General features: G+C 44.2%; 1 protein-coding gene across 1 annotated transcript; it reads left to right on the top strand.

Annotated features, from left to right (window-relative positions):
• Positions 1–1,147: 1,147 nt before the first annotated feature.
• Positions 1,148–13,984, top strand: LOC129702669 (cell surface glycoprotein CD200 receptor 1-like). The gene is made up of 5 exons (XM_055644567.1): positions 1,148–1,456; positions 3,656–3,940; positions 7,635–7,755; positions 8,333–8,354; positions 11,499–13,984. Exons 1-5 carry the CDS (start codon positions 1,216–1,218, stop codon positions 11,583–11,585), a joined length of 756 nt encoding a protein of 251 aa, XP_055500542.1. The 5' UTR covers positions 1,148–1,215; the 3' UTR covers positions 11,586–13,984.
• The last annotated feature ends 3,262 nt before the right edge of the window (positions 13,985–17,246 follow it).

A 17,246-nucleotide genomic window follows, 5' to 3' on the forward strand; every position in this document is an offset into this window, starting at 1 on the left:
ATTCACCATATCTGGGAAGCTTCCAGACCAGCCGATCATGCACTACTTTGTCAAAGGCCTTGCTGAAATCTATATATATAAAATCTACCGCACTGTGATCATCAATGAAAGGCCTGTTTAGAGTAGATGTGGAGAGGATGTTCCCACTATTGGGAGAGTCTAGGACCAGAGGACATTGGCTCAGAATAACAGGATGTACCTTCAGAAAGACAATGAGGGGGAGTTGATTTGGTCAGAAAGTGGAATTAATTGCCACAATGGGCTGTGGAGGCTGTCGATGGAAACTTTTGAGGCAGAGATTGACAGATCCTTGATTAGTATGGGTGTCAGGGGTTATGGGAGTGCAAGGGAATGGGGTTGAGAGGGTAAGATAGATCAGCCATTATTGAATGGTGCAGCAGACTTAATGGGCTGAATGGCCTATTTCTGCTCCTAGAAATGATTAACTTATGAATCGGTCTCCTCTGCAATGTATTCAATCAAATTGGTAGGCAAGAGTTACCAAACACAAAGCTATGCTGACTATCCCCAATCAGATCGTGCCTTTCCAAATGCTGGTACATCCAGTCTCTCAGAATTTCCTCCAGTAATGGCAAGGGAGGCACAGTGGCGCAGCGGTAGAGTTGCTGCCTTATAGAGCCAGAGACCTAGGTTCGATCCTGAGTACGGGTGCTATCTGTACGGAGTTTGTGCGTTCTCCCCATGACAGCATGGGTTTTCTCCAGAAGTTCCGGTTTCCTCCCACATTCCAAATACGTACAGGTCTGTAGGTTAATTGGCTACAGTAAAATTGTTAAATTCTCCCTAGTGTGTAGGATAGTGTTAGTGTACAGGTTGATCGCTGGTCGGTGCGGACAAGGTTGGTCGAATGACCCGTTCCGAGCTGTATCTCGGAAGACTAACTAAAGTCTTGTACAGCAAAAAGAAAGATATGTAACCGACAATGTGAAAATTGCCCAGTTTGTCCGGATGACAAGAATATATCAGATTTGATGCCCACATAAACATCAAAGGTAGGAGAAATATATCAATGTAGAAAATAATGTGCTGTCAGCTGGATATCGTTCCTTTTTGTGATACGTTACCAGTGCTGTTACTTACTTTAACCTTCTTTCATTTTATTTTTATTTTCCAGGTTTCACTTCTGTCAAAACTACAAGTGCATTGTTAGGTGATAAGGTGGTCTTGAGATGTCCACTACGCGGAAATGTGACCATGATATCATGGATTCTGAACGATAAAAGAATAGTGGCTCTCAAATGTGGATCGAATGAAGTGCTTTGGTCCATGAAGAACCACACCAGAAGAACAATAGCAAATACAGCATGTAACACGTTAGATAAGGAAATGAGATTCCAAATACAGCCTGTGATTCTTGATGATGATGGCGATTATAGCTGTGAAATTACAGACGAATATGGTATTCACAAAGTAACCTTCACCTTGTCAGTCATGGGTAAGTTAACAACAGTGCAGCATGGTAGCGCAACAGGAGAGTTGCTGTGTTACAGTGCCAGAGACCCAGGTTCGATCCCGACTACTGGTGCTGTCTGTACGGAGTTTGTACATTCTCCATGTGACCGTGTGGGTTTTCCACAGGTACTCCAGTTTCTTCCCACTTCCCAAAGATGAGCAGATTTGTAGGTTAATTGGTTTCTGTAAATTGTCCCTAGTGTGTAGGATAGAGCTAGTGTCCGGGTGATCACTGGTCGGCATGGACTCGGTCGGCCGAAGGGCCTGTTACCATTCTGTGTTTATAAACTATAATAATCTACTTCCCTGAATCATATTCAAAACTACAGCTAACGTTAGTCTTGTAGGATTATATGTTTCACCTTATATTATCATTATCAAAGTAGTAGGCATTTAACATGTGTTATAAAGATGGTGAGTAAATTTAGCAGACAACTCATCTATGCTTAACAATGCAGTCACAGTTTCCATAGTCATCAAAGAGCTAACGAGCATCAGGAGAAACAAATTGATCATTCATGTTCTTGTCACCGCTATCAATTACGCTGTGGTGCGTGGGTCTCAAAAGGAAGCACGAAGTCCAGTGTTTTGAGAGGCACCTTTTATTATGTTCCTCCCGGTTGTAGGGAAGACCAAACAAGAGAAAGATGGCACCCAAACCCCTGCCTTTAAACCCTCTGGCTAAGGGCCGCCTCCGGACTGAACCACTCCCGTGCCGAGGGGTTTGACAGTATGATGGCACGACCCTTGGGAGCCGCCACAACGCAGTGAAATTAAAATAAAGTTTGGATTAGTGCTGGATTAGATCCTGACTATGGGTGTTGTTTGTACGTTCTCTTTGTGACCACATGATTTTTCTCTGGGTTCTCCGGTTTCCTCCCACACTCCAAAGATGTACAGGTTTGTAGGTTAATTGGCTTTTGTAAAATTGTGAAATTGTCCCTTGTGTGTAGGATAGCGAGTGTGCGGGGTGATCGCTGGTCAGCGTGGACTCAGAGAGCTGAAGGGCCTGTTTCCATGCTGTATCTATAAAAATCTAAAGTTTTACTACAAGCTAAACCTGGCATTACAGAGCTTAATATACTGAAGTGTTAGCATGAGAGATACACAAGGCATGTAAAGTTTGTAAAAACCTCAAATTAGCATGTTTTTGATTTTCACGCCAATGATAAGAATCAGTTTAGTTGCTCTATGTTAACTTTAAGATTATAGGTCATGGAACATAGTACAGCACTGGAATGGGCCCTTCGACCGACAATGTTTGTGTCGAACATGATGCTAAGTTAAACTGATCTCATCTGACTGTACATGATCCATATCTCTCTACTGTACCTACCTCCAATAAAAGCCTCTTAAATGTCTATCATATCTGCATCTACCACCATCCCTTGCATAGGGTTCCAAGCCCTCCACTATTATCTGTGTTAAAAACATGCCCCATTAAATTTCCCCCCTCTCATCTTATGCCCACTAGTGTTCCACTTGGAAAAAGGTTCTGACTGTCTCCCCTATCTGTGCCTCTCATAAATTTCTGAGATTGTGGGGGGGGGGGGGGGGGCGGCATGTGGCATCACACACACGGGCTACCGCCCCGCACACATGCTAATTACCCCCCTTGATATTATATTAATATTATTAATTTGCTCCTTTTACCCCATAACCGCCCTATCCACTGACGCATAGCCCCCAACTCGCAGGCGCATCTAGAGAGGGGGGGCTGCTTTTATGCTTGGTCTAGAATTAATGTTTAGAGATGCAGCATGGAGGGAGGCCCTTTGCCACACCAAGTCCATGCTGACTATCAATCACCCATTCACGCTAGTTCTATGTTATCCCACTTTCGTATACACTCCCTATTCATGAGGTGCGATTTACAGGTTAATTAACCTAAAAAACCCGCACGTCTTTGGGATGTGGAAGGAACCCGGAACACCCAGAGGAAACCCATGCGATCACAGGGAGAAGGGGCAAACTACCTACAGACAGCACCTGAGGTCAGGATCAAAACCCGGGTCTCTGGTGCTGTGAGCAGCAGCTTCACCAGTTGCACCACTGTGCCGTCCCAAATAAATGCATAAAGATGCCAATGTACAATTCTGAAAAATATCTGTTAGAATTGTTGCTGATGCAATAAAAATTTCAATGACATGATCAACTCAAAATATGTTTCTGCTTTTTCCAGTTCCTCCCACTGTATCTTTAATCATTGACAAACTAAATGACACAATGATGGCTACGTGCATTGCTGCAAGTGGGAAACCAGCCTCCAAAATTACTTGGCACCCACATAATAGAGGAAACTCCTCAGTAAATAAGAGCATTAACGGAAACAAAACCATAACTGTACAAAGCAAGTATAGTATTACCACCCACCTCCTCAACAAGCAGATAACCTGCAGTGTGAGCCACCCTGCATTTAATGGAATACAAAACTACACCACTTCACAGAGCAACCCAAATCCAAGTAGTAAGTAGATCTAAATATATGCATCTTTATGAATTATTTTGATTTATCTTCCTATTGCTTATAGTAACTACAGTTAAGTAAGGGTAAACATAAATGACACTTGACAATTTGAAATACCAGCCTTATCTGCAAATTATGGCTTCTGTGCGTAGTACTTAGGAATAAATGAATTGCACAACGGGTGGCAGAGTGGTGCAGTGCTAGAGTTGCTGCCTTTCAGCGCCGCAGACCCGGGTTCAATTCTGACCATGGGTACAGTCTATACGGAGGTTATACGTTTTCCCCATGACCTTGTGGGTTTTCTCCAGGCGCTCCAGTTTACTGCCACACTTCAAAGACGTGCAGGTTTGTAGGTTAATTGGCTTTGGTAAAAATTGTAAATTGTCCCTACTGTGTAGGATCGTGTTAGTGTGCGGGGGTCGCTCATCAGCATGAATTTACTGGGCCGAAGGGCCTTTTTCCGCGCTGTATCTCTAAACTAAACTAAGTGAAATTATCTCTAAGTATCGAGTGTTAATAGGATGACTGTCAACACTTTTTAACCAACTTTTGTGGGATTGAAAAAGTTATGTGGGATTGAAATTTGCACAAGATAATGGGCAATTTAAATAGAATTGCAGGAATCCTGCTTAGCAAGCAAATAGACCACTTAAATAATAAATAACTCAAAACTATACAACTTTAAGCTGGAAATAGTGCAGATACGTTTTATGAGGATGTTGACAAGACTCGAGGGTCTGAGCTACAGGGAGAGGTTGAACAAGCTAGGGGTTTATTCCTTGGAGTGCAGGAGGATATAATAGAGGTACAGGTGCACAACCTATTATCCGAAAGCCTTGGGACCAGACACTTTTCGTAATTCAGAATTTTTCGGCTTTCGGAATGGAAGATTTTTAGCGTAGATTTTAACGGCTGGCTCAGTGGTAGAGTGCTCGGCTTGTATCCGCAAGGTCGCGAGTTTGCGCCTCGACCCCGGCAGTTACTCGATCGCGAGTTTGAGTCTTCAATGTAGATTTTTCTTGCAGAATAGGAGAGAATAGGGAGGGTTAGGCTGGGATCATTCTCTGCGAGATGATCTTAGTGCGGGAGACAAGTGTAGGAGAGGTGTACTGACTGTGTGGGCAGAACTTTGGAAGTGATTGCCCACCATTCTCAAAAGCCGCTGTGTCTCCCTGTCCCTCCAACTCCAGAGAAATCCGCTCCCTGATGGGCCGCTACAAGTGGCAGTTCGCCCACAGCCCGAGCTGCGCCCCCTCATCCGCAACCCGGGTTCCTCTGGAGTTGGAGCGGGGCTGGGCTAGAGTTGTTGCTGGCTGTGAGTCTCTGGGATCTCCGTGCTTGCAGTGGGCCTGGGGGTCGGTGTCCCGATGAGGGGGCGCAGCTCTGGCTGTGGGCGAACTGCCACTTGTCGCTGTAGCGGCGCATCGGGGAGCGGCTTCTGGTGGTCCTGACGTCTCTCAGCTCCTGTCCAGGGGGACGGCCGGAGGCGTCAGGACCAACAGGAACCCGCTATCCGATGCGCCGCTACAGCGACAAGTGGCAGTTCGCCCACAGCCCGAGCTACGCCCCCTCATCCGCAACCCGGGTTCCTCTGGAGTTGGAGCGGGGCTGGGCTAGAGTTGCTGCTGGCTGTGAGTCTATGGGATCTCCGTGCTTGCAGTCGGTGTCCCGTTGGTCCTGACGTCTCCGGTCACCCCCCTGGAATGGAGCTGAGACTGGGAACTGTACCGCCCTTGCCCCCTCCCTCTGCAACTGCAAACAACCCCACAGTTCCCAGTCTCAGCTCCTGTACAGGGGGGTGGCCGGAGCGTCACAGCCAGAGCCATCAGCTTCTGTCCCTACGGGGACAGCGGAGAGCGTGTTCCTCTGGAATTGGAGCGGGGCTGGGCTGCTGCTGGCTGTGGGTCTCTGGGTTCTCCGTGCTTGCAGTGGGCCTGGGGGTCGGTGTCCCGTTGGTCCTGACGTCTCCGGTGACTGGCACTGGCTCCAACGTGAAGACAGTGCAAAGCCCCCGCGCCGGTGCAATGCGCGGGGAGCTGGAGAGGGGAGGGAAGAGGTCACACACATGGCCGGGAAGCAGAGGGGTGTAGGTGGGGTGAAACTGAAGGGAGCGACAATTTGCTGCTGCCTGCCCGCTGAGTTAAAAAGTTCCCACGCAAGACTCACGATACACTGTGTATCGTGAGTCTACGGTGGGAACTTTTTAACTCAGCGGGCAGGCAGCAGCAGATTGTCAATTATTAACCCTCCCGCGCAATATACCCTCACCTTCTCTTTTATGAATGGGGATTTAGTTCCCCTTTCTTCGAGGACCGACCGGAGGTTCTGCTGTCACCTCTGCGGGCCGCCCTCGGTGAACGTTTTCAAGGACCTTTCTTCAAGGACTGAAAAAATGTCGCTATTCGGAGGTTTTCGTTATTTGGATCTTCGGATAAAAGGTTGTGCACCTGTATATAAAATCATGAGCGGAATTCATAGGGTAAATGTCCTTTTCCCAGGGTTGGGAAAATCAAGAACCAGAGGACATAGGTTTAAGGTGTGAGGAGAAAAATGTAATAAGAACTTGAGGGGCAACCTTTATCACTCTGGGTGGTGGACATATGGAATAAGCTGCCTGAGTAGGTCATTGCGGCAGGTACGATAACAACATTTCAAAGTTACAAGAACAGTTACATGGTAAGGAAAGGTGCAAAAGGATGTGGACCAAATGTGGGCTAATTAGACTAGCTGAGATGGGGCTACTTGGTCGGCATGAACAATTTAGACCGAAGGGCCCGTTTCCTCTATGTATGACTCTATAACTGCAGAATATGCTTGTTCAAGGTCAAACTAATTGGCATTGTAGGATCATAGAGTCATACAATGTGGAAACAAGCCTTTCAGCCCAACGTACCCACACCGACCAACATGTCACATCTACACTAGTCCCACCTGCCTGCGTTTGGCCCATATCTTTCCAAATTTGTCCTGTCCATGTACCGGTCTAATTGTTTCTTAAATGTTGCAAAATAGTCCCAGCCTCAACTACATCCTCTGGCAGTTCATTCCATACACCCACCACCCTTTGTGTGAAAAAGTGACCCCTCAGATTCCTATTAAATCGTTCCCCCTTCACCATAAACCTATGTCCTCTGGTTCGTGTTTCCCCTACTCTAGGCAAGAGGTTCTGTGTGTCTACCCGATCTATTTCTCTCATAATTTTATACATCTCTATAAGACCTTATACACAATAAGATTTTATACACCTCTGTAGTGGACTTAGTGACTCATGAGAATTATGGGGAAAACAACCAATGGAGAAGGTTTGAGCAGGTTATGGTGCCTACTACTCACCAAACTGACAGTTTCCAAGCTTTTATTCTGTAATTCAACATTACAGACACATTGAAATTGGAAAAATAACCACAATGCAATATTACAAATAGTCTTGGTTCATGAATTTTCCCAAAAGATCATCAAATCTTTGTGAAGTTACAGTGTAACATGAGAACTTTGTGAAGTGAAGTTCCGGTGTAACATGGTTACCTTCTTATTCAGTGTTCAACTGATTCAGATTATGATGCGAGTAAATGAAATGGTAAATCCTGTACTCCCTTGCCCGTTGAATGCATTAAAATGCCTTTGGCTTTTGACACAAAGATCTTCAAGAAATGCTCGGAGCCCGACTCACAATATATGCTTATGTTTTTTATAGATGTGGGAGTATCGTCGATGTTTACATTATATTCATGCCTCGTTAGTGGTGTTGTTGTCGGCCTCCTGTGCTTCCTTATCATAGTGTATTTTAAGCATCTACAAAAGCAAACTTCTATCAGGTGAGTCGAGAATTCTATCTTTACAATCATGTCAAGAGAGATTAGAAATAATGTCGATTTGAACGTGAACACTTTTCTGCTGATCTGAACAGATACAGATGTACAGAACTTTATCCTTGCCCAGCTTGCCTGTTGCCCACAACATGTCTATCTGTAGACTCACTATTGCTGCTTAGGGTGACATAGTGGCACAGCTGGTAGAGCTACTGCCTCACAGCACCAGAGATCCAGGTTCGATCCTGACCTCGGGTGCCATCTGAGTCGGATTTACAAGTTCACCCCATGACCTAGTGTGTTTCCTTGGGGTGCTCCGGTTTCCTCCCACATCCCAAAGACGTGATGTTTATGTAGGTTAATGGACCTCTGTAAATGATGAGAGAGATTTAGAGGGATGTTGGCCAAACAGGGCAGGTGGGGCTAATGTAGAAGGGGAACCTTGGTCAGCATGGCCAAGTTGGGCTGAAGGATCTGTTTCTGTGCTGTTTGACTCCATGACTATAAATATTCACACATTTGGAGAAATTTGTTTAACATTTTTTTAAATGCTGCATTCACAAGCTTGTTGTTTTCCCCACAGGAGTAAGTCTGGGGCCATACAGGTAAGAGTCTTTTATAACTGATTTTGTATATTTGAAAAGATGATAAAAGTTGGTAAATAATGTGATACTTCAACACACCATACGAATTACATAGACTATACAGACTTTGGGGTATAACGGGATAAGATAGGTATTTCCCAATATATCTTTAGATTTACTGCATTTGGCTGTTATTAATTTTATATATATATATAAAATAGAAACATCACCCATTCCTTCTTTCCAGAGACGCTGCCTGTCCCGCTGAGTTACTCCAGCATTTTGTGTCTACCTTTGATTTAAACTGGCATCTGCAATTCTTTCCTAAATACGCACTTGGCTCTCTTGATTGCAATGTGTTGTTGAAGAACTTATTCATAGACGCGGTCACCAAAGTGTTTTCCGTCTGCTATCGTTTGAAATTCCTGCATCAATACTTCATTATTAGGAGGAGTCTCATCTCTTCAAAGTGTAGTGTTTCGAACATGTTTGAAATCAGGCAAAGCAGACCACTTCCTAAAGACGTGGTCTGCATTTATGGAACTATTACAAGCATAAGGTGCAATAGCAATTTAAAATATAAATGGTACCAGGATCTGGTAACGGGGGGTATAAAATAATTTTTTTTTTTTTAAACACGGTTGGTATATCCTTTTTTGCGGAGTTTTGTGTTACAATAGAGCGATTGTTTTTCCTTTTTTTTCCTTTTCTTTCTAGGGTCTTATTTCCTTTCTTTACTTCCTTCACTAACTTCTTCCCTAATAGGCCTTTTTCACGGGGCGACTTGATGCAAGATGTAGCCAGAGTGAAGTGGTCATGGTCTAGCACGATATCACACGATATAACGGGGGGTAGACAAAGAGTTCCCACGGTACTCGGCATTTCTGTTATTTGTGCGAGTGACTTGTCCGTCTCCCGAGCTTTCCCGTTAAATCTTGAATGACATTGTAAACTGTCAAGTGTAATTAAATCATCACGTGGCACAAATGATGTCACTTTTTTTTTCACACACTATAAATATCCTCCCTTGGTTGAATTGGTATATACACACACAAAGCAGAGTTTTACTGTGTATGTGGGAGACACAGATGGAGTGAGCACAGTTACTCGGTCTTTACTGTGTGTGGGAGAGAGGGAGAAAGAGACGTACACTCACAGAGGCAGAGTCTCTCAGCCTGTGTGAGAGGGAGGGAGGGAGCGAGAGAGAGGTACACACAAGGTGGATGTGAAATCTCACCTGCCTGTTTCAGTGACAGACACCCGCCGCCAGTAAATGAAGACACCCCCATCTGTCTCCCCCTCCTCTCCCTCGACTCCCCCACCTTTCCCTCCCAACTCCAGTCCCGTCCCGACCCCCTGGGAAACTGAAGGGAGCAACAATTAACTGCTGCCTGCCCGCTGAGTTAAAGAATTCCCACGGTAGTAAGACGATGTTAGTTGCGCCCAAGTTTAAATTTCCAACGTGTGTTTCAGAGTAAATCAAAAACTGTCTGAATCAGCAAGTTAGACACAAAATGCTGGAGTAACTCAGCGGGCCAAGCAGCATCTCTGGAGAAAAGGAATAGATTCCATTTTTGGTTGGGACCCTTCTTCGGGATGATTGTAGGGGGGAACTGGAAGCAAAAAAAGACCGTGACAAATCAGGGCCAACAACAGATGACCTCAGCAGGGTATTTTGAAGAGGGGTCCCGACCCGAAATGTCGCCTAACCCTTTCCTCCAGAGATGCTGCCTGACCCACTGAGTCACTCAGCATTTTATGTCTATATTTGGTTCCCTGATAGGCCAATTGTTGGCTAGGGATAGTGTGATCCCAAGAGGTCCTTTAGTAACTTGTCAGTTTCTTTGTTGAACTAAATTAAGGCGCATGTTGCAATCAAAAGCACTTGAACAATTGGTTGGGAAGAAAACCAAACTGTAAGAAAGACGACTGCGTTGCAAACCTTGGACTGGTTAACCAACATTTACTGCATGGGGGGGGGAGGCAGGGGGTGGGGGCGGGGGAGAGAGAGAGAGTGTAAGTTACCTAAAATTAAATAATTCAATGTTCATAGTGAACACGGACACAAAATGTTGGTATAACTCAGCAGGTAAGTCAGATCTGGGAAGAAAAACATAAAAAGCTGGAGTAAGTCAGCGTGTCAGGCAGCATCTCTGGAGAAAAAGGAATAGGTGGCGATTCGAATCGGAACCCTTCTTCAGACATCCTAATCGGAATTGAGTCTGAAGATGCGTCTCGTCCCGAAACATCACCTATTTTTCTCCAGAGATGCTGCTTGACTCGCTGAGTTACTCCAGCTTTTTGTGTCTGTCTTCGTTTTAAACCAGCATGTGCAGTTCACTCCTTTACACGGGTCTCTGGCGAACATTGATTGGTAGCGTTCCGGACCCTGCTTCGGAAAGGCATCGATCGCTGGCCGGCGAGGACTCCGAGCTGTATCTCTCAAAGAAGTACATGTGAAAAATTTCTCATGGACCATAAAAATGCGGGACCTTTCAGTAAAGTCCCTTTTAAAGATTATAGTTATTTTCTTGAATCTCATTAACATAACTCATGAATAAGTTGATGTCCATATGCGGATGCAAATCTTTATTTTTAAAATTCAATCCCACAGAAGACAATTTTTACTCACCTTCTGTCCCCTCTGTCCAGTTTCCGGGTTCACCGATCGCAGGAGTTCCCACGGTACACGCAAGAGTCAGTACGGATATCGCACTGGCCACTACGTGCATATAATGTTGCAATGTTCAACCACAAGTGTACAAGTCACTCTTGGAGAAATTCAAGCTTGTTTGAATTTTCTCCCGAGTCACCAAGTTACACGAATACCTGCCGTTAGCGCCACGATGGTCCACGAATGCCGTACGGTTATCGCAAGAGGTTCCCACGATGTTCAACTCTGGTTAACTCTTGCGTCAAGTCGCCCCGTGAAAAAGGGGTTTAAGGGGCTTTCTTTTCCCAACACTTTCCTGCACCTTCACGATTCTTGCTCACTTTCCTTACTTCTTTTATTTCTATCTTTTTTAAAGCTCGAAAAACGAAGTGGTACAACAAATGTAATAAGATATATCTGATGTGTGTTATTGTAATTTACTGTACTTCTAATTAAAAAAAAAAAAAATTTTAATTAAAAAAAAAAAAAAACTTCATTATTTTTGGTTCCAGGATGCACCTCAATCAAATGGACCTTTTGTACAGATGGAAAACTTCATTTATGACACACTCCAGCCAGAAAAATTGAGGCAGCCGTGAAAGTATTATGCTCACTTATGTTGCACTATTTTTGCAGCAGAACGTAATGAAAAATATGCCATTAATGTGAATACTGCTTCATAACTCAGAGACATAAATGTTAAAAGGGCTTCAGAAACAATCAGAAATATCCAAAATTAGAAAACTCTCCAAGCTGTCTGATTGTGTTTACCAAAGCAGCACAGCGGTTCACCAATATTTTGTGATAAACAATTTGGTTTTGGTTAAGAATATCGTCCAAATACTCAGCTCTTAAGCTGGCCACAGCATGTGAGCAATTGAGAATACATACCATCAATAATCTTTCATCATCTTCATCATTACTGTCTGACTGAGAGAAAGTCTATCAGCCATCATATAGTCAGCCATCATTCCTATATATAGGCGAGATCATTTAACTAAACACTTTTTCTCAGTCCACCTTGGCCTATGCGATTTACCGGTTGCCAAAGATTTTAAACTTCTCCTCCCATTCCCATACTGACTTTTCTGTCCTGGGCCTCCTCCACTGTCAAAGTGAGGCCACACACAAACTGGAGGAACAACACCTCAAATTCCGCTTGGGCAGCTTATAACCCAACGGCATGAGTATTGCTTTCTCTAACTTCAAATAACCCTTGCATCCCATCACTTTCCGTCCCTCCACCACCCTAGTTGTCATATTAGTTTCACTATCTTCACTGTTTTACTGTTTGTAGCACTCATTATCACCTTCCCCACAGCCAACAATAGACCATTGTGGGCTCCACATATTTTTGATCATCGTTGCTGACTTTGAGTCTGGTGGGGAAACTCCTTAAACAACAGAGGTCATAGCGTTCTACAGTCATACAGAATGGAAACAGGCCCTTCGGCCCAACTTGCCTGTTCCGACCACTGCGGTCACATGAATGGCTATAGCATCATGTACAAAACAGATGTGCTAATGCATAAAACCAGCAACACTGAATATATTGACCGACATTAGAATGTATTAAGAGTTTGCACTGTTTACCTTTGTATTTTTTATGTATAAAGCTTATTTTCAAAATAAAATAACATGGGAACATCTGACCTTCTGGAGAGTCCTCCTGGAAACAAGTCCTTCCACCAAACTTGCCCACACCAACCAACATGCCTCATCTACACTAGTCCTAGCTGCCTTCGTTTGGCCCATATCCCTGTAAACCTGCCCGATCTATGTACCTGTCTAAAGGCTTCTTAAATATTGCACCTTAAACCCAAGAACTGGCTCTTGATTCCCCTCTACTGGGCAAAAACACTATGTGCATTTACCCGATCTATTCCTCTCATGATTTTGCACACCTCTATAAGATCACCCTGCTTCCTCCTGCGTGCCAAGGAATAAAGTCCTAGCCTATTCGAACTATATGCAAGAGATGGAAAGGGGAATATGCTTTGTAATAACTCCCTTAACGTAAACCTCTGGCGATTTTCAATTCTCCTCACCCATACCTACCAAGGATGCCTTTCATTCTGAGTTTGAATTTAACATTCACACTCTGCTTCACACCATCACACATCCTGGATCGCTTCCAGCTTCACACCCTTTTCTCGCAAGTTGCAAACACCGTCAGGAATTCTAGTCTGGGACCCATATCGCATCATCGTCTCTCTCACATGAAAAAAACCTGCTGCAAAACCAAAGGTGGCGTGAATAGTGCAGGAAGGAAGGGACGTGCACAAGTACTCCTGAGGACATGCTGGATGTTATGTGGCTGCCAACGCTCGGAGAGTGGCAGAAAGTGCTGGAGTAACTCAGTGGCTCAGGCAGCATCTCTGGAGAACATGGATGGGTGGTGTTTTGGTTTGGGAACCTCCTACTCAATGTTTAGTGAAGTTACAACAGGCCGGGGGGGGTCCATTATTGCTGATTGTCCACTATAAACAAGCACGGTATTATAATTGTATGTAGTAGAAACAATGAACTATAGATGTTAATACACAAAAGGACACAAAGTGCTGGAATAAATCAGGGTACAGGCAACATCTCTGGAGAACATGGATAGATGGTGTTTCATATCGAGACCATTCTTCTGACTGATTCAGTCTGCTGAGGTACTCCAGCACTTGGTGTCGTCTCACCTTAAAATAAGTGCCGTTGCCGCTGGCCGGCATCAGCGAGCCCTTCATCACTGGCTGCTGCACGGTTTGGTTGATGCGGCTGTTGTTGCGGCTCACATTGTAGCCCCTGGCCGGCAGTGCATTTCTCGGCCGCCACCACCAACAGGACGCGCTCGGTTAGTGTGGGGCTCTCTCCTCTCAGCAGCTGCCACTTCCTCCTGTTGTCCGTCGCTCCCCTCTCCACCGCCGCTGCCTCCTCCTCCTCCCGCCACTCTGTCCACTCCACTACTCCTACTCCACTGCTGCCCCCTCCTTGTCCCCAGCAGTCGCCAACATCTGCCAAGGTTGAGTATGTCGGCAACTACGGGTGAGAAGGAAAGGGAGGCAGCAGCGGTGGTGGAGGAGGGGGGTGGGGGGAGAGAGGGCGAGTGGGTATGGCAACAGAGAATGGCCTTGGGAGGACCACTAAATCCATGGAAGGCATGGATAGAGTGGATGCAGAGAGGATGTTTCCAGTGATAGGAGAGTCCAGGACCAGAGGGCACTGTCTCTGAATAAAAGAATGTATCTTTAGAATGGCGAGGAGGGGATTTTTATTTTTTTTTTTTTTATTTTTAAGTCAGCAGGTGGTGAATGTGTAGAATCCAGTGCCATAGATGGCGGTGGTGCCAAGTCTTCGGGTATTTTAAAAGTGGAGATTGATAGGGTCTTGATTAGTAAGGGGGATCAAAGCTTACGAGGAGAAGGCAGGAGAAGGGGGTTGAGAGGGAAAAATGTCGAGACTTCGACAAAGCTTGCTGTAGAGAAGCACTGCAGATGCTGGTTTATACCGGAGATAGATACAAAGTGCTGAAGTAACTCAGCAGGTCAGGCCACCTCTGGAGAGAAAGTATGAGTGACATTTCAAGTTGGGATCCTTCTTCAAACTGCCACAGGACTCCCATCAGAGAGAGGAGGAGAACTTCTTCAAAGAAGGACTAACTTGAAGAGATTTCACAGTGGAGCAGACAATATAGGTAGCAAGAAACTGCAGATGCTGTTTTATACCGAAGATAGGCAAAATGCTGGAGTAGCTCAGCGGGCCAGGCAACATCTCTGGAGAAAAAGAATGGGCGACATTACAGATGGGGGCCATTCTTCAGTCTGACGACCTGAAATGTCACCCAACCTTTTTTCCCCCAGAGATGCTGCCTGACCCACTGAGCTACTCCAACACTTTGTGTCATCCACAGAAGCTTTGTCCATTTGGATCAGGTTCTAGGTGACATACTGTAACCAGAGGTCCAGAGGAAATGGAGAGCTGGTTCCAAACTTGTTTTGGGGGATCTGGAATGCTTCTTTGAAGCCAACAAATTTACAGCATCCACACAACACACAGGCCAGCCCGCCCTTCAGTTTTTATTTATGAACCTGCGAGATATTAATTCCCTTGACGTGTCCAAAGACTGAGAGATTTAATCACACCAAATGTGAAAGAAAGCCATCATAGATTGATTTCATCACTGGTATATTTAATCAACATGTCAAGTTCCAGCGTGGTTACTAATATACAAGAAGACGGTGATTAAAAAAAAGTACAAACCTCTCAATTTTCAATATTTATGCTTAGCACTTAAACCTATTTCTGTTTACTTTTTGTCAACATTTACTCTCTGAATTTAGCGAGCCGTACCATTCTTGAAATTCATGTTTCAAGTATTTGGGAAAACCAAATCACATTTTTAAAAGCAAAGTTGAATGAAAGGCTATATACATTCTTTACTACGAATTGAAAAACATCTGAATCCCAATAAATCTATAGCAGGTGAAATTGCTCTTAGGTAATATCAGAAAAAAAAACAGCAGTAGGTGTTATACCCAAAAAAAAAGTGCTGGAGGAACTTAGCAGGTCAGGCAGCACCTGAGGAGGGAATGGATAGATACGGTTTCTGGTCAGGATTCATCTTCAGAAGGCTTCAGAAGACATGAATCATAACCCGTTCTTTTTCTCCAGAGATGTAGCCTGACCCGCTGAGTTACTCCAGTACTTCATATCGATCTCCCCACCAAAACATTGTCTGTCCATTGCATCCACAGAATGCTGCCTGATCCACTGAGTTCCACCAGCACTTTATTTTTTGATCAAGATACCAGCAATTACAGTGTCCTATGTCTCTGATGAGTGTTTCTATTTACCTTGCTTGATTGGAAAAGAAAGTGTATGGGTACAATCTGGCCCAGCAGTTCAATATTCTTTATTGAGTTCTATTTCTCAAGACTGATTTCCTTTCTAAGAATTATAATTCCTACCTTAACATTCCAATCAACTTCAGGCAAATAAAACAAAGCTTATTTTAAAATGCCTGCATACTTCCCTCTGAATGATAATGAAAGCTGACTACTTAGAGGTGGAAAAGTTGCCCATAAGAAATGACCCTGCTTTCTCTTGGTGAAATGTAGCCAGGACTGTTTACATTAACTGGGTTAAGAATTTTTTTTAAATAGCAAATTACTACTTTTCACACTTCAAACAAAAACACTATCATTTATAAAGGAAGAGACAGTTCTGCTAAGTTACCATAGAATCACATGTATTTTGTCTAATATCCATGTAAAACTTCATCACCTCCCAGTTTGGTTCAAATAAATGCAATCTGGAATGAGGTAAATTAATTAAAATATTATGTTTTCTCAGTAATTTGGTGGCGACTTGATAGAAGTATTTCCAATTATGCGTGCCATGGATAGACTAGACAGTCAGAACCGTTTTCCCAGGGTGGAAATGTCCATCAAAATGTCCAATGGCATAGCTATAAGTTGAGGGGAAAGTTTGGCGGAAATGTGCAGTGCAAACTTTTTTTACACAGCAGAGTGGGGGCCTGGAACACATTGCCAGGGGTATGGGTCGAGGCAGATACAACAGTGGCATTTAAGAGGCTTTTAGATAGGTGCATAGAAATGCAGGGGATGGAGGGATATGGATCATGTGCAGGCCGATGAGATCAGTTTAACCTGGCATCATGGGCTGTACAGGGTCCCATCTTGTTCTATGTTCCATGTTCTATATTGTGTTGAAGGACGTTCATTTGAAAGCAGGAAGAATAGAAGACGGAGGCAAGACGGGAGAAACGACAGCATTTTAGCTCCTCTGTGAAACAACAATTGGAGTGAACAATTCTCATTTGAACTCTGATGAAAGTCTCTTTCTGATAAAACATTTTTAATGTGCCCTTGAGGGTAAAGTCACTGAACAGCATTTGCACTTCCTATAATCTCCAATTGAGTGTCTGGTGGCAGATGATTAACTTGGTCCTCTTCCACAATCTGTCGTCTGGGTGCCACTTCTTCATACTCTTGTTCCGACACAGTGGTTTCCTGCACACTGTGGTAGTTAATCACTGCATAGTCACACGTGTTGGGGGTCGCCGGAATTTCCTCATTGGAATCAATTGGGTTGGTGTGTTCTATTGTGGCATACAGGACTTCTTCAGTTTTCTGCATTTAGAAGACAATGATTCAATAATTCAATGATACTTTATTGCCACGTGTACCTAGGTACAGAGTTTTGCTTTGTTTTGCATACAACCCAGTAAAATCATACATCAGACCTCACCTAGG

This window comes from Leucoraja erinacea, chromosome 13 (assembly GCF_028641065.1).
Source record: "Leucoraja erinacea ecotype New England chromosome 13, Leri_hhj_1, whole genome shotgun sequence".
Lineage (NCBI taxonomy): Eukaryota > Metazoa > Chordata > Chondrichthyes > Rajiformes > Rajidae > Leucoraja > Leucoraja erinaceus.

What these genes read in the sequence shown, in the direction of transcription:
- LOC129702669 (XM_055644567.1), top strand. Translation starts at nt 1,216, where the DNA reads ATGATATCATGGATTCTGAACGATAAAAGAATAGTGGCTCTCAAATGT. An exon ending in CTTCACCTTGTCAGTCATGG is followed by an intron (nt 1,457 to 3,655) that starts GTAAGTTAACAA and finishes TGCTTTTTCCAG; the next exon opens with TTCCTCCCACTGTATCTTTA. An exon ending in CAAAAGCAAACTTCTATCAG is followed by an intron (nt 7,756 to 8,332) that starts GTGAGTCGAGAA and finishes TTTTCCCCACAG; the next exon opens with GAGTAAGTCTGGGGCCATAC.